Source organism: Fusarium vanettenii (assembly GCF_000151355.1).
Source record: "Fusarium vanettenii 77-13-4 chromosome 7 genomic scaffold NECHAsca_9_chr7_10_0, whole genome shotgun sequence".
Lineage (NCBI taxonomy): Eukaryota > Fungi > Ascomycota > Sordariomycetes > Hypocreales > Nectriaceae > Fusarium > Fusarium vanettenii.
Genome location: NW_003315875.1, coordinates 1,044,253 through 1,062,234, shown reverse-complemented (window position 1 = coordinate 1,062,234; position 17,982 = coordinate 1,044,253). Strand labels below are relative to the sequence as shown.

The 17,982-nt window shown below is 53.3% G+C and overlaps 1 protein-coding gene across 1 annotated transcript; it reads right to left on the bottom strand.

The window, feature by feature from the left end:
• Positions 1-432: 432 nt before the first annotated feature.
• Positions 433-17,236, bottom strand: NhNPS9 (uncharacterized protein; the record flags this gene model as incomplete). The annotated part of the gene is made up of 2 exons (XM_003049187.1): positions 433-453; positions 572-17,236. The coding sequence occupies 2 exons, from the start codon at positions 17,234-17,236 to the stop codon at positions 433-435; spliced, it is 16,686 nt and encodes a 5,561-aa protein (XP_003049233.1).
• Positions 17,237-17,982: the final 746 nt, after the last annotated feature.

Sequence of the window (17,982 nt, the reverse complement as noted above, 5' to 3'; positions counted from 1 at the left end):
TGGTCGGAGGATAAGTGGCTGGGAATGATGGGACTTTATTCGACTTAATGATGGTTCATGAGCAGGCAATTTTGTCAATGGCCGAAGCAGAGAGAAATGATGATGGGGGGAGTACCGTTGGTTTCTGCCATAAGCGGCTAGAAAACAAGAATGATGCATGGTTGATTGTGAGATACCGAGTAGCCATTTTGGGTGATGTTTACTAAATAGGTAGGAAGAAAGGTATCAGTCTCGAAAGCTGGCAGAGTCACAATCCATGCCAATAAATAAGCTCAATTACTAGGTTTAGGTGTCTGGAAATTTACCAATGACTAAGACAAAGTAGGGTCTTATGATCATTTGTACGATGGGTCTGTTCTGAGCCTTAGAAGAGACATCATAAAGGATAATGTAGTTTAAGGTTGAGTTTCAGGGCTGAAATTCGAATTTCAATTAGATGTGCAGTATCTCTATCTATTTAGCTATTAACATAAAAAGAAATCTTAGAGTAATAAATGGCTGACATGAAAGTATATATACAAGAAGAGATTTAAGAAAGCTCATCCGCTGATCGGAACTCCAACTTCGGTACGGTGCGTTCTGGACGCGAGGCATGACCCAACAGAAGAAGTGTCTGAAGGCGAAGTGTGGGAAAATCGAGAACATCCTGCATCCTCAAGTCGAAGCCCGCCTTTTCGCAATGGCCTGCCAGCTCAGCCGCCTTCAGAGAATCTCCACCCAAGTCAAAGATCGATTGATCGAGATCGATGGGGTGTGATATCTCAAGAATCTCTTTCCAGAAGGACTCAATCTGAGCCGATAGGGACCGTGCTGCGCCTGTAATCTCTGTGGATGAGGGTTGTGCTTGAAGGGGCTCAGGTGCTTGAGCTGACAATGTGTTGGTTGTGGGACGCAGGATAGAAGCCACCGTCTGTTCGGGTAGCTCATTGATGGCATGAACAAGACTCAGATATGTTTCTACGAGAGACTTTGCGGCGGAGGACGAGAGTGTCTGGGGACTGTAGGTGAATCGGAATGACGCTTGTCCATCTTTCTCTGGCCATGCCAACAACCAGCATGCCCCGGACTGCAAAAGGCCTCCGCCATAGACGGCACCCCCCTTGACTGTCCAAGGTGTGCTAGCCTCAACCGTAGGCTCCTTGGGGTCCGGAATATTCTGGTACTGGAAGATTGTGCCAAGGCTGGAGGAAGATTTGGGCCACTGAGCCTGCTCGATGATGCGGTTGGTTGGTGTAGCCTCAAATGGAATGCTCTGGATTTGCTGTTCGTGGATATTGACCACAAGATCTGACACGAGCTGGCTGGCGTTGAACTGGACTCGAACGGGGACAAAGTTGATGCAGGGCCCGATCACCTCTTGCGCGCCCTCAAATGGCGCGAAGCGACCGGAAACAAGATTCCAGAATGCCACATCAGTTGATCCAGAGAAAGAGGAGAGTGTGAGGGCCCATGCAGCCTTCAGCAGCGTTCCGTAATTGTAAGTTGCGTGATGGGGCTTTTTGAACTGGAAGGGGACGGTCTGCATCCAACTATCACTCATGACAGGCTGTTGAGTTGACAGGGGCAGGTCAGAAACCATGGTCAAAGTGGAGTCAAGTAGCAGCTCCCGCCAGAAGGTGCCCGTCGTTTCGTTGGAAAGCTCGAGCGTATGTTGGATGAAACGGTGGTAGCCTGGAGAGGCAGTAGGTCCAGCAAGAAGACCGCAGTAGGCTGACCGGAGGTCGTTGAAGATGGTTGTGAGAGAGAAGCCATCGTATTGAGCATGAGACAAGCCCATGGCGATTGTTCGAAGCCCACTCTCAGGGTCGATCAAGAGTCTGAACCGCGTGGGGATCTGTCCGAATCGAACAGGTTGATCGACGTCCTTGTCAATGACGGAGCACATTTCATCTGGTAGGCCCTGTGACATCATGACCTTGAAGTCAGCCCTGGATCCTGTGGTGTGTACTGCCTGGAAGCATCGGTCGTGTTTGAGATGGAAGCTGGTTCTCAAAATGGGATGACGGTCGACTAATGTCTGACAAGCGGCTTGGACATGGCTCGGTGCAACGCAGTCGTCCAACTCGAAGAATGTCCATGCGTAGTACGAGCGTGGCCATTTTTGTGCTTCTAGCAGGAACGCCGTCTGGGTGTCAGATGCTGGGTAGATGGCCTCCACCTCGGAAACTCCTAGCTCGACTGTGAGTCGGTCAGGTCTTGGCTTGAGGTTGGAATGCTTCATCAATTTGCGGGACCAGACATCATGTGATGTGTCTAGTGATGAAGGAGAGACGTCGGAGGAGTCATCCGTGAGAGGGGTCTTGAGGGAGGACTGAGGTGTGGAAGGAGACCTATCGGGACTCTCTGAAGCATTTCGCCGGGGTGTAGTAACTCCACGGCAGCGAGCAGCCATACCGGCAAGAGTCTTCTCAGCAAACACATCTTGGGCGGCGATATAGATACCGCTGCGCCGCAGGACGGCAACGAGCATGATGGCCGTCAACGAGTCTCCTCCAAGTCTGAAGAAGTCATCTTGAGGTTGAACGTCAAAGTCAGCATCCTTGTGTAAGACTTGAAGCCATGCCTCCTTGATCGCCTCTTCTGTCTCGTGAAGCTTTGTCGAGGGTGCGCTTTGGGTCTTGGTGGAGGGAACTCGTTGGTATTCAGATGTATGCTTCGAAGTGAGGCCTTCAGCCTCAGCAACGAGTTTCTTGCGGTCCGTCTTGCTTGATGCCATCAGTGGCCAGTTGAAGACAGGAAGCCAGAGCTGTGGCACCATGTACTCTGGTAGTTGCTTGAGAAGATCCTGTTGAATGACTGAAACGAAGGAAAGGAACTCTTCTGATGGCGAGCCAAGGATGGACTCGGTAGGATCTGCTTGGACAGTGTCGAGTTGGACAAAGGCTGCCAAAATCGGAACCTCATCGCGATGCATCTTGGCAACAGCGACACGCCGGATGCGCTTCGCCCAAGACGAGGCACCAATCGCTGTCTCAATCTCGCCCAGCTCGATTCTGAGTCCCCGGAACTTGATCTGCATGTCTTCTCGTCTGCCAACGATCTCAACAAGCCCGTCGACATCGAACCGGGCAAGATCACCCGTCTTGTAGAGCCGCTGCTCGCCCACCTTGGACAGCCAGGCCACATTGTCCAGGAACACTGCGCTTGTTTTCTCTGGGTCATTCAGATAACCGCGAGCAAGAGTCGAGCCCGTCACCACAAGCTCTCCCACGGAACCGATAGGGACGAGGTGATTGTGGTCAAAGTCATCAACAATCCAGAGTCCAGCGGCCAATCGCTTCCCAACTTGGCCAACTGCTGAAGTCGCCGTGAGGTGGCCCATGGCGCATGCAATGCCAGCTTCAGTGGGGCCGTAGGCGTTGAGCATGAGTTCAACTGGTGAGTCGGGCCCCGTCCATTTGCGCAGCAGCGCACGATTGGTCATCTCGCCTCCAACAGCGAGGGTCTTTAGGCTGGGCATGTTGGAGGGTTCCAGCAGATTAGCGACAGTCGGAGTGAGATCAGCAAAGTTAATCTGCTTTTGTTGAACAAAGCTCTCGAGAACATCGACGCCCTGGGTCTCAGACGGGATGCAGACGCAGCCTCCAGATGCGAGGACAGCAAAAATGTCCACCACACTCGCATCAAATGTGTAGGAGCTGAACTGCAGAGAGCGGCGCCGTGTGCCTTGACTGGCGTGCTGATAGCGCTGCGCATGCTCAAGAATGCTCCGGCTTGCGGCCTTCTGTTCCATGACAACACCTTTGGGGGTACCGGTACTGCCTGAAGTGAAGATGACATAGGCAATGTCATCGGGAGAAGAAATGCGCAGCTCAGTAGCTGTATCTCGAGCCTGTAGATGCTCCGGGCTGACCACTAGTGTTTGCACTGGGAATTGCTTGCGGCCAGCCTGCAGGGGAGACACGATGACCAAATTGGCCTGAATCTCGTTGAGAATCAGCTCTGTGCGTGCCTCGGGATGGTTCGTGTCGAGCGGAACGTAGCCTGCTCCAGCTTTCATGACGGCGAGAATGGCAATGATCATGAAACGTGACTTTTCCGTGCAGATGGGCACGAGGTGACCTGGTCTCACGCCATAGTTGTCTTGTAGGATGAGCGCTAGAGCTTCCGAGGCCGCGATAAGCTCCGCGTATGACATCTGCCCATCGTGACAGTCAACGGCTATCTGATCGGGGTACCGGTTGGCGGTTTCTTCAACCAGCTTGTGAAGCTGTGTTGGGTGCGATGTGTCTCCGGATGAGTTCCACTGGATGGTCCTCTCAAGATCGAACCCTTCCGCAAGTTCCCACAGAGCGGATCGGATGGATGAGGCTCCACAAGCACCACGATGCAACATAGCAATCATCTGTTGGAACTGCTGTAGAATGTGGCCTACTTCAGGCGCTGTCAGCAGCGAGCCATCGTAGGCAGCCGAGACAGTAAGTTGATCAATGGTTGGGTTGTGACTGCACTCCATGACGAGGCCAAATGGTTCGCTGAGACCATCAACAGCCTCTTCTTCAACCATCCGTTGCAAGCCAAGAGGTAGAGTTCCATCTGCAAGCTGACTTGGCTGCACGACCAACAGATTCACGCTCGCGCAGGCGTCACGGGCCGAAGAGCTGATGTCTCGGATGCGACCCGGGCCGAAATGCTCGAAAGGAAGCATCGACAAGGACTGATGGTGAACATGCTCCAGCAGGCCAGAAACAGTGTCGTCGAGGTTGAACTGCAATCGCACGGGTGTGGTGGTGATGGTCGGACCAACAATGTCTTCAATGCCTTCCAAGGGAGCAGTACGACCAGAGACTGTGGCAGCAAAGCAGATGTCCTTGTTTGCATCCGAGGTGCGGCTTCTCATGCCGAGAATGACAGCCCAGGCTGCCCGGGCAACGGTCGCGAAGGAAAATGGACAGTCGGAAGTCCAGCTTAGAGTGTTCTCCAGTGTTTGGCTTGTCGCTGAATGGGCCTCAGGCGCGTAGTCCGGAGAGGGAAGTGCAGGGAAGGCCTCTCGTTGGTGACCTTCAAGCTGGGTTTGCCAGAAAGAGGCAGCCTCTTCATCATCCTCCCCTTGCACAAAATTGACAAAGTTGCGGTAAGAAGGCCTGGCTTTGGGCGGCGTAGATGATGTGAACGCGTGCTCAAGATCTTGCCAGAGTGCTTTAGAGGAGAAGCCGTCAAAGATGGAGTGATGTCTCCAAAACTCAAAGATGAAGCCCTGCTCAGAAGGTCGAAGTCTGAACCTCATCAAGGACGTTCCAAGTCCCATCTCCAAGGATTCGCTATCGGAGTCGATCCATTCGCTTGGGCAGCGCGTCACGACTTGCACCATTTGGACGCGATCGCCCATCACTGCGGAACAGATCCGGGTCCGGAGGATGGGGTTGGACTGATGAACAATGTCCCACGAGGCTCGAAGTTTGTGGACATCCGTGGATGAGGAAATAGAGAACATGCTGTGATCGATGTACGCTCCGGGCTGCCTCACTGTCGAGGCCATGAGTGCTTCTTGAGTTGGTGTACATGGATACACATCTTCAATGTCGCTAAGAGAGAGATTGCAGGCCTGTGAGACTTGAGCCTTCAGTTCGGGATCACACTCTTGCCTCAAATCGGCCTGACTCTTCTCTATTCGCTCGACAGCATTTGGCTTTGACTGGTTGCGTTCCAAATGACCAGCCATCTGCTCCAGTTGAGGCATGCGCAGAATGTCAGCGACCTCGAGCTTCAGCCCGACACCCCGGCATAGCGAAGCCAGGCTGATGGCATGAAGCGAGTCTCCACCGACTCGAGTGAACTGGGTATCCAGCCCCAGATGCTTGGGATCGACCTTGAGGACTTGAGCCCAGAGGCCTTGCAAGATTCGTTCAAAGACTGTTGACGGCTCCCGAATGACGCTCGCTGAGCCTTGATACTGAAGCATCTGATCTGGAGCTAGTTGAGCCCCCAGTTGTTGCAGCAACTTTCGATCCGTCTTCCCGCTTAGGGTAGGCGGAATACGCGAAAGCGGCAAATAGGCTCGTGGAACCATGTAGGGGGGCAGTTTGCCCTCAAGGCGTGTCTGGACGTCTTGAATGGTGGCGCGCATCTTGGAAGACACAGGCAGAAGAAGCTCCTCCTGGCGAGCCTCTTCCCCAGCCAAAGTAAAGAAAGCCACAAGAGCATCGGGGCCATCGCCTTGCAGTGTGATCTTGTCAACCACGGCAGAGGCCACGGATGGGCATTGTTCAATGTTGTGCTCGATCTCGCCGAGTTCAATGCGGAAACCGTTGAGTTTGACTTGGAGATCTCTTCTGCCAATGTATGTGATGGACCCGTCGGCATTCCGCTGGACAATATCTCCTGTGGCATAGAACCGCTCATATCCCGGCTTCGCCCATGGCAAGTTGGTCCCATCGATGAATGCTGCTTGTGTGCGTTCCTCATCCTTGAAATATCCCCTGCCTAGGGTAGGCCCAGAGATCAGAAGTTCTCCCGGACATCCAATAGGTGCGAGGGACGTGTAGTCACCTCGGTTGACGACCCAAAGGTAAGCTCCAATAGCAAACCCAATATTATTGGGATCGCTGTTGGGCGTGACCTTTGGGTTTTGGCTCGCATCGACACACGTCTCAGTTGGGCCGTACGAGTTGATGAGCCGAACACTCTGGCTCCATGTCTCCATGATTGACTTGGACAGAGGCTCACCGCCGGCCCGCAATGCCTTGATTGATGGCACACGGCTTGGTGACTGAACCAAGTTTTGGATCGTGGTCGGAGTCAGGTAGGCGAACTCGATCTGTTTCTCGTTGATGTAGCCGCAGAGGTCCCCGAGTCGCCGATCGTCGGGTGGGATGAAGAGACAACCTCCGTGAAGTAGTGTCATGTAGACCTCAATCACATTGACATCGAACGTGTAGGCGGCGAAAGACAGGGTGCGTGTCCCCACTTGGTAGGCTGTGTGATGGCGGCCATTCACGAGCGCCGTTGTTGCCAAAGCCGAGTGCTCAATCATGACTCCCTTTGGTGTTCCCGAGCTGCCAGAAGTAAAGAGTAGATAGGCGAGATCTGAACAGGAGCGAGAATCATTGCCGTCCTCTTCATCGATGCCCCTGGCGGACACTTGAGAAGATTGCTTCTTGAGCTGCGCAACGTCCCAAGTGACGGCCGGGAGTGACAAGTCCTGTGCCAAATGGTCGTAATTGGCCGTGGTCACGACCAACTGGGCACCAGTTTCCCCAGTGATGAAGCGTAGACGATCAAGCGGAACGTCTGGGGGAAGAGGGACATAAGCTGCTCCAGCCTTCAAGACGGAAAACATCGCGACAACCATGGCCGCGCCTTTGCTCATCAATAGCGGCACGAGATTCCCACGACGTACGCCGTGCTCTGACCGAAGCTTGGATGCCCCGACAGAAGACAAGGCATCCAACTGCTGATACGAGAGGCTCGCATCAGGGCCCTCAACCGCGAGTAAGTCTGCCCATTGAGATGCTCTCTCGCTGAAAATCTCATCGACAAGTCGGTGACAGGCGTCAATCTCGGTGCTGTTCCACTCGAATTCTTGATCCAGCCTCTGTTGTCCAGAGAGGTTCAAGTGTTCAATCGTAGTGTTTTTACCCGAGCTCAATTGCTCAAGCGTCTGAGAGAAGTGGTACGCAACCCACTGGGCATCGTCGTTGGACATGAGACGGTCATCATATATGATTGTGACTGTAACTTCACCGTCTCCAGTCGGTCGACAATCGACGATTACACAGTCCGAATCGATGAAGCCCTTGGCCAAGTGGTCCTCGGGTATCAGCAATGCTGCCTCGTCCTCGGCGACCGGTGGTTGAACGACGAGCATCGAGCTGAACTTGCAGGCCTGCAAGGAATTGTCGTCGATCTTGCGGATATTTGATAGACCGTACTGCTCCCATGGCATGGATTGGATGGCCTCGCCCTGGACTTGGTGCAAATAAGATTGGACTTCCTGCTCCCGGGCTGGGCGCAAGCGACGGGGGATGGTTGCAAGAGTAGGACCAATGAGCGTGTCAATTCCCAAAACAGGGACCGTTCGTCCAGACCGAACGATACCGAAGCAGACATCTTCAGAGTCAAAGTATCGCCCTAGAAGCACACCCCAGGCAGCTTCCGCCAGAGTTGATAGTGTGTGTAGAGACTTGTTGGTGAAGTCAACTGTGAGGGCGTGCTTTCGATTGGCAGCAAACGTCTCGTTGGGTCGCACTTGGGGCAATGATCCAACCTGGACATCGGCGAGTTGAGCTCCCCAGAATCGGTGAGCTTCGGTGCTGTTGTAGACGTCCAGGGAGTGGCGGACGAAAAGGGCATATGGTAGGGTGGGTGGTAGCTGGGTCTCTGGGTCGCGATACAGCTTCTGTACCTCGTCCTTGAGAAGACCCATAGACCAGCCGTCAAAGACTGCATGATGCTGAGACAGGACCAGATATGAAGAGGACTCAGAAGTAATGATTGCACACCGAGAAAGCTTTGCACTGTACTCAGAGGCTGTGAGACTATCCTCCCGTAGGAAATCGTCAATGCTCTCCGAGTAGGTTTGACACACGTCAACATTTTCCCTAATGACAACCTGCAAGCCCCGATAGTCCGAGTCCAAGACTATTCGAGTTCGTAGAATGTCATGGCGGCGCCACAGTGTTTGAAGAGCTTGGAGGAGGTTGTCGATTGATACCTTAGAGGGTAGTCGGAACACCTCTTGGTTGAGGAAGGCACCCCGTGTCTTGGCGGATGCGATCATGAGGGATTCTTGGATGGCAGTGCAGGGATACACGTCCAAAACAGACTCGATGGGAACATGGCACTGTGTGGCAGCCTTGGAACGGAGGGCATCCTGTTCCACCCAAGGAACCAAGGAGAATGGTGGGGGGGCAGCGATACCCTCACTAGTGGGCGCCAAACGTTGTGAACTTGAACTCTTGGCCATTTCCTTGAGCGTAGTCGACTGAAAAATCTTGGTTCTATCAATGTCCAAGTTGCGCTGCCGAGCAAGTGCAAGTATGCGAATCATGGTGATTGAGTCACCACCCAACGAGGAGAGGGAGTCGTCCAGGCCAATCTTGTCTTCCGCGATCGACATGACCTCGGCGATGATCGAAAACAAGGCCCTTTGCTCTGCTGTCTCAGCGCCTCTCTTTGGCCCCTTTTGCTGGAATCTGTAGCTGTCCAATGAAGACTCGACATCAGCACGCAGTCGTCGACGGTCAATCTTTCCTGATGCCGTTGTGGGCCAGCTCGTGCAGGGGACGTAGACAGTGGGAACCATGTACTCCGGAAGAGCTGAACGCAGGCGGCTCTGTGTCTGACTCAAAGCTGCCTCGTCGATTTGTCCTACTGGCAGAGGACCCTTGTAGACGCCTGTTCCAAGCTCGCCGGTGAGAACAAACGCCACGAGTGTTGCGGAGGGCAGCACTTCCACCACACAGTCTGTGAATTGGCCCGATCTCCTGATGTGAGACTCGATCTCGGCGAGTTCAAGACGCTGCCCATGGATCTTGATCTGCAGGTCCTTCCGACCCATGTAGATGATGGACCCATCTGCGGCATAACGTGCCAGGTCACCCGTGCGATAATAACGAGTCTCAGATGCAGAATCCGCCCAGATAGCCCATGGAGGCTTGGTTCCAAAGACTTCTCTCGTATGCTCAGGGTTGTTGAGGTAACCATCCGCCACCGTCTTTCCGCAGATGACCAATTCTCCAACGGCTCCGATGGGGGCGAGCTTGCTGGGCTCATCAGGCACCACAAGAAGAAGGTTACAAGCCGTTGCTTGACCAATGTTGTGTGGGTCTCCAAGTTGCAATGAGAGGTTCGTCGACGTGTGAACACTGGCTTCCGTTGGACCGTAGCCGTTCATCACGTTGATGGAACTCTCAGACCAAGTCTCGATGAGTTGCTTTGAAGGGGGCTCTCCAACGAGCATCAGTGATTGAACGCCGGTGAGCTCTTGTGGCGAGAGAAGCCCGGCGACGGTCGGCGTGAGAACGAGATGGCTCGCTCGCAGTTGGTTGATGGCGTGGCCAAGGTTTCCATCAAGACGTTGACTCGGTGCAGGAAGACAAACACAACCCCCGGCAATCAAAGTCGCGAAAATTTCCAGTAGGCTTGTGTCAAATGTGCAAGTTGCAAACTGAAGCATCCTGGTTGTCTTGCCCAGCCCCATTGTTGCACTGACATCTGATAGAGACAAAGCAATGGCCGAGTGCCTTACCACAACTCCCTTGGGTGTACCGGAACTCCCAGAGGTGAAGAAAACATAGGCAGGATCTGAAAGACTGTGAGGGCTCGACGCAACGTGGCTCCTATCAGCTTCATGCAGCATCTCGTCAAGGATGCAAGTGCGGAAAGGTGTAAAGGTCTCGGCTTCGGAAGAATCTGTTAGCACGACAGTATCTTCTCCTAACTCAGAGAGGATTGCGTGACGGCGTTCGAGTGGTAAGGAATGATCCATAGTTGTAAACGATTTGTTGGCTTTCCAGACCGCCAGCATACCCGTGAGAATAAGTGAAGGGGTGTGATGACAGAGAACGATCCGCGGGCTATTGGGGGCATGTTGACTGATTGACTTAGAGAGCACAGTAGAAATGTCATCCAGTTCCTTGTACGTCGTCCGTTGGACAGTGTCAGGTCTCTCGCCTGCGATAGCTTCCATGGCAGGCAGGTCAGGCTGCCGTGAAGCGACGTCTTGAAATATTTGGCAGATGCTCCTAGAGGGGGGCTCGGGAGGAGAAGGGTTCCATGCTGCAACATCGACCAGATCGGCGGAACTGATCAGATCCAACTCAGATACTGAGCGATCTGGCAGTGAAAGCTCGGCCATCGTCTTTTCCAGCTGCTGAATGAACCGTCGTGCCTGAATGTTTGAGATACAGTTGGGGTCAAACTCAACTCTGAAGTTGACTGATCCTGTGGTCGAGCTTATCTGCGCAATGATGACCAGAGGATACTCGACATACATCGAGGACTCATTGGTCAGCAGCTTCTCAATGACTCTAGGGGTGTCATCCTCGCTGCTTCGGCCCTGCTGCACAACAAGTAGTGTCCTAAACCGGCTGGCGTTTTTGGGACCTTGCTCTGGCAACCGCATAATGTTCTTGAGGCCAAAGTGCTGATGATGACGCATATCCAAAATCGAGCTCTGTATAGTTTGAAGCAGAGAACTCGTTGATTGCTCAGGGGATACATGAACACGCATAGGAACAGTTGACAGTGTCGGGCCCATCACAGCCTCAAGTTCAGGGTTGTCGCGACCGGAAAGAGTCATGCCAAAGCAGACTTGGTCGGCAAAGCTGTAAGACGACAGAAGCAGGGCCAAGGCACCTGCTACAGAGGTGGCAGGGGAGATTCCGGACTTCTGAAAGAGATCTAAAGATACTCTTGTGCTTAGATCTAGGTGCTCAGTTGCTCTTATCTGGCCTTCGCTCTCCCCCACTGGCGGGAAGGAAGTCAATGGGGCGTCACGGAGAGTCTCTGTCCAGTACCGGCTTGCAGATTCCGAGTCTGTCGCATCAAGGTAGTCGACGAACTTTCGGTACGGAACAGGCAAAGGCTTGGCGCCCATGGGATTGCTGTACCAAAGGTTGACATCCTGTAGTAGAAGATGCAGTGTAGGGGCGTCGTACAAGGCATGATGCATGGTGATGACTAGTCTTGTATGATGCCGAGAGGAGTCTGTGTCGATCTGGTATTGGAAAAGAGAATTGTTCCTCATCTGTTGGCTTTGATCTGATGAGTGTTTGACGACAACTTGAACTGGTCCCTCGGATGTGGACACAAGCCTTGTTCGTAAGATCGGATTCCGTGAAGCGACCTTGTCCATCGCCCGTGTCAGGAGAGCAGCATCCGTGCCCTTGGCCAATTGGAAGACCATTTTGGCGCGGTAGGTTGCCTTCTCGTCTCCCTTGACACCGTTTAAAGAGGTTGCCATGAGTCCTTCTTGGAAGGGGGATGCTGGATACACATCCTCAATCTCGTCGGCGACGACCCCAATTGTGTCTTCAATCTCCTTCCATGCCTCTTGAGAAACAGTGACCGAAAGAGACGATTTCTGCACCTCAATCTCAGCCTCGACGTCGACAACAGTCGCCTTCTTGTACCGCGCGACAGCTGCCAGGTCTCTGAGTCGTGGGTGGCGGTAGATTTGCTGGACTGTAATCTCCAGGTTGTTCTCCTTGGCGACGCTCACTAGCCTGATGGCTGTGAATGAATCACCGCCCAGCCGGAAGAAGTCGGCAGCCGCACTCAAACGCCCGGTGATGTTGAAGACTTTGCGGAAAACGTTCTCCAAGACCAGCTCGATCGGTGTCTCTAGGCCCGCATCGAATTCCGTGTCTTCATCTGTCTCGTTGTCCGAAGTAATGATGAAGGGTGCCAATGGTAGCTTCTGTAGCTCGTCTCTGAGTCGCTTCAGGTCTACCTTGTCGGAAGCGGTCGAGGGGATGCACCGAACAGGAACGAAGATGGTGGGGACGTAGGCCACTGGTAGAAGCTCAAGCAACCGGGACCGTCCTTCGTGGCACATCTCACGGAAGTTGTAGTTGCATTCATCAGGAAGGATGAAGCCTTCGTTTGTTATGACCTTGCTGGGGCTGACGGTGACAAAGGCAGTCAGCCTGGAGACCTTGTTGTCGTCAACGGTACACTGAACCACTGCTGAAGAGAACTGTTCTCCGAGTTTCCGGAGCTGATCCTCAGCCTCTCCGGGGTCGACACGGATTCCGTTGATCTTGATCATCCTGTCTCGACGGCCAAGAATGCGAACAGAGCCGTCCTGCTCGTACTGTCCAATGTCTCCGGTGAGGTACACGCGCGACGGGAGTTGCGATCCCTCCAGAGATGGAAGGTTTACGAAACTCTTCTCCGTCAGCTCTTTGTTGCGGAGATATCCCCTGGCAAGACTGTGTCCAGCAATGGCAATCTCTCCAGTGCAGCCCAGTGGAGCCTCGTAGAGCTGGCCACGTTGATCACGCCGAAGAATGAGATGCCACCCAGTGACATTCCGACCGATGACGCCGGGATCCGAGTCCACGGTCAAAGGATCCGTGACAGTTGTAGTGATGGAAGCCTCCGTGGGTCCGTATGCGTTGAGAAATCGTATCCGCGGTGCCCATGTCTCCATGAGGGCGCGGCTGGTCATTTCACCACCAGTCATGATTGTCTTGAGTGTGCCTGCATCCTCAAGAGCAATGAGCCCGGTAATTGATGGCGTAAGAGTGGCCGAGTTGATCTTCATCCTCCGTATCGTTTCCGATATTCTATTTAGTCGCTCGTCATCGGTTGGGACACAGATGCAGACTCCAGACAACAGAGGGATGAAGATGTCAGAGATGCTGACATCGTAGACGAACGACGAGAACTGAAGGTGTCGGTCGCCGGGTTGGAGGGCAAAACAGCGAGCAAGGTGGGTCAAGCTTGTACTCAACGCTCGATGTTCGAGCATCACCCCCTTTGGCATACCTGTGCTCCCGGATGTGTACATCAACACAGCCAAGTCGTAGGGGGATGCTTGAGGAAGCACACTCTCAGATGGATCAATGTGTCTTGGGTCTGTCCATTGCTCGTCAATCGTGACAAGGTGTTGTTGCAAACTCCCGTATCGATCCGCGATGGCAGGCGAGCAGACGATACTAGTAGCGCCCGCATCATCCACGATTTTTCGAACACGTTCGAGCGGCCAACTAGGTTCGAGTGGGATGTAAGCGGAGCCGGTCTTGAGGATTGCAAAGATGGTGACGATGGCGAGAGTAGACTTTTCCATAGCGATGGGAACGATCGACTTTGGTGATACTTGGCATGAAGTAGCGAGATAGGTTGCCAGGCTGCTGGATACTAAATCAAGCTCTCGAAAGTTCAGCTTGTTTCCGGTTGCGCTCTCGTAGCTAGCATCGTAGTCCGGGTAGATATCGGCAGACTTCTTCAGCAGATCATGCAAGCAAACATCGACTGCAGGCCCATAAGACTCGATCCACTCCAGCATGCGCTGATCCTGGTTCTCGGGCGACATCTGAATATCTCTGAGAGTTTGTTCCGTAGAAAGATCCGAAAGACTCTCAAGAGCTCGCTTCAGATGACCAGTCACCATTTGAGCATGTTGTAGAGATAGAACAGCTGGGTCCGAATTGCAGTTGATCAAGACCTTGTCGTCTGCCAGCACCAACTCAAGAGAGAAGGGGATGCTATCGGCCAGGCCTGAGGTTTGACCGTGGACCTCGGCCCAGAGTCCTTCGCCAGCCAGTCGCTCATCTTCAGGCTGCACGACGACGAGAGTCTTGAGTTGACAAGCAGTGGCTGCTCCCGGGCCGCACTTCTTAATATGCTCAAGACCATACTGCTGGTGGGGGTTGATGGCGAGGATCTGGGCGTGAACTCGCTGGAAGAAGTCTTGTAAAGACATCTGATGATCGAGACGAGTTCTGAAAGGAACACATGCAAAGGCAGGACCAATCATGTGAAACACTCCGCCAACAGGCGCATCTCTTCCTGCTAAGATCAAGCCCATGGACACATCCTCGGTATCACCGTGCGTGCCCAGTATCAGTGCAGTGAGGCCATACAGAATGACAGCTGGCGTCACGCCGAATCTAGAGGCCAGATCTTGGAGCTTGAGTATCACTGTGAGCGACTGGTGATCTGTCGCGTGGACGTCGTGATGTGGATCTTGTGGTTCGGGTGGAAACTCAACGCCCTCGTAACCGTCAAGATATTCTGCCCAGAACTGGGCCGAAGCAGTTCGCATGACTTCTCGCTCCCAAAGCTGATGTTGCACGAAGTGCGAGTAGGCAGCACCACCCAACGTCTTGTCCTCTTCACCAAAGTATATCCTCTTCAGCTGGTTGAGCATCAACTGCAAGGACCACCCATCAATGATGCTATGGTGGATCTTGAGGTGGAACGTCCACTGCTGTCGGCTATCATCCCATAGGGTCAATCCGCGGCAAAGATCAGAGCCTAGGGACATGTCTGCCTCGTAAAGAGACTCGCTCCACTTGGATGGACGATGCCGAACTTGGACTTGCAAGAACTGCTGTTCATCGACATCCCAGATGAGACGATTTCGCAGTGCTGGTTGAGAGCTCATCAGAGTATCCCAAGCACGTTGAAGACCAGCAGGATCGACATCATGACGAAGAGACCAACTGAAGGCACAGATGTATGAGCCAGGACACTTGATGTCCAAGGCCATGAGCGCTGTCTGGTAGGGTGTGCAAGGATAAATGTCGTCGATGTCGGCGACTGGGATTGAGCACATCTCAGCCACATCTTGTATCAAGGGTGCCAGAGGTGTGTTTGGAGAAAGGAGGCTGAATTGTCGGTAAGGGGGCGGTGCTGTGACTTGAGTCGATGTTGGCTTCTCATCTGTAGGCCTGCATATCTTGGCAAGTTCTCGGATTGTCTTTGCCGAGAAGATGTCTGCAGCGTTGAATTCAATTCCGACGTCTCTTGACTTGCTAGCCATTCGAATCACATCGAGTGAGTCCGCGCCAAGGTCTGCGAGAGAGTCCGTAACGGGGATGGCTGAGGCAGGGCGAAGGAGGACCTCTGCCCATATGGCCTGAAACTGCTTCTCCTCAGCACTAGCTTCAAGAGTGTGATCCACCGCCTGGGAGCCATAGCCTTGGATGAGTTCGAGAAGGACGTCTTCTTGCAATTGTTCCAGCCAAGACCGTAGCTGGAAACGATCGACCTTGCCACTGGAGGTTAACGGTATCCTTCTGATAGGCCACCACATTTTTGGCTTGGTAAGAGAAGGCAGCTGTTTTGACGCCACCTTCTTGACCTCCCCGAGAATGGAGCAAGTCCATTCAGAAGGCCCAAGCAGTGGGATCAGGTCTGTGGCGAAAGAGGATTCTGTGCCATGTGCATCAGGGACATTGCTCAACACGACAAAGGTCGAGAGACTCCCCGAAGAACTCCCACTTCGAGGCATGACCACGACGCACTTATCCACTTGCGGGCAGGTCACAATGGACCGCTCGACTTCAGCTAGGTCGATTCGGATACCGCGAAGCTTGACCTCAGCATCTCGGCGACCGATGAGTCTGATGGTGCGAACTCCAGCTTTGGAGAGCTCTGATCGTCCGAGATCACCCGTCCGGTAAAATCTCACACCGTCGACGTAGTACTCGGGAGCCTCAAACTGGCCCTTGCTTGACAAGTATCCCCGCAGAAGTTGAGGACCTGCCACGCAAATCTCTCCAACTTCACCGAAAGGAACTGGTGTCGCTTCATCACCAGCCAAAAGCCGTACATCGAGCCCATGGACTTGGCGGCCCACACATGACGCATCGATGTCCTTGTTTTTGCTGAGGTCCTCGACGGTGCAGACAATGGTCTCAGTTGGTCCGTAGGCGTTGAACAACTTGACGTTATGCCTCCACCGATCGGCCAATGATTGAGGCAGAGCTTCTCCAGAACTCGCCAAAACGCGGAGGTTTGGCACTCTCTCGGGGGCAATGGTCTGAATGACGGTTGGGGTAAGTTGTGTGTAGGTGATGTTCATCTTGAGCAAGGACTCAGTCATGTCTTCCATGATGAGCTCACGAGGAGCCATGACCAGGCATCCCCCACAGGCAAACGTCATGAAGAGATCAAGTCCAAAGATATCGAACGTAGGTGCTGCAAATTGTAAAGTTCGCGTGTTTGATTCGAGGTTGAACATCTTGGTGAGCTCTAGGGCGTTGTGCTTCACAGCTCGATGCTCAATCATGACACCCTTGGGGATTCCCGTCGAGCCAGAGGTAAAGAGAATGTGACAGAGATCTCTCTCGGAGCGAGAGTCAAGATCTAGGTTTGTCGTAGTGTAGGGTAAGGGGCTGTCATCTTGAAACATCTCATTCAGGTGGATGACATCTAAGCCAGTTCTGATAGAGGGTGTATTGGAAGTGTAGTTCAAGATGAGGCCGGCCTCAGAAGTCTCCAAGATGTACTGGATCCGATCCTCTGTTGCATCGGCGGGCAGTGGTATCCAAACCATGCCAGCCTTGAGGACAGCCAGCACCGCAACGACGAGCAGCGGCGACTTCTCCGAGGAGAGAGCAACGACATCTCTACCAGGGAGTTGCTTCTCACGCAAGAAGCGTGCCAGAGAGTTGGACCGGCTGTTGAGCTCGTGGTAGGTGAGACGGCCCTGGGGAAAGAATTCCAAGGCACAACTCTCAGGGCTCTTAGACGCTTGGTGTTCAAAGATGTGATGCAGTAGTTGGCCAGGATTTCCCATCTCCTGGGTTTCCTGGCCTCTTGCGTCATGGCTGATGTCCATGTTGTAATGGTTGCTATCCGTCTGGGAAGGTGAAAAGAGGGTAGTATACTTAGCAACCAAGATAACAAGCCGAGGATACCCAGTGGGGAGAAGAGCAATAAATCATTGAGCACCTGTCTTTGCCACCTTTCGAGGCGTCAATCAAAATGGTACCAGTAACATGGTCTCGGAGTCTACATTCCAGCTCCGATACCCCTTGGACTAGCTCAGGCACGGCTCAGGTACCCAGTCCACCCCCCTGCAGCGTGCCGTCCTACCAGGGCTGACCGCCAGTAGCTCGGTAGAATAGGCAGCCTCGTGCATCATAAATAACAGGGTCTTTGAGGAGCCTTTGACCTCTGGATCATCAGTTCCTCACCTTTCGACCAACTTCACCATGCTGGAACACCTCTCCTTTCTTCGCATCTTTCTGAGTCTAGTGCTCATTGGCGTTGTGATCATCATTCGGCGTCTTTATTGGCATCCTCTCAGCAAGTTCCCGGGCCCTGCCTTGCCGGCCTTGACCAGCTTCTATCAGTTCTACATCTTCTGGACCCATGAGGAAGGAAACTGGTATAGTGAACTCCACAAGAAATACGGTATTGCCGAGCACCCCATCCTAGTCACCCGTACACATGGCTGAGCCCTACATTCAGGTCCTGTGGTCCGCTGCGGCCCTAACCACCTCTCCTTCAACGACCCGTCCATGGTCAGCACAGTCTACCACAGCAAAGTTGACAAGACGGGTTTTCACCAGGAGTTTTCTT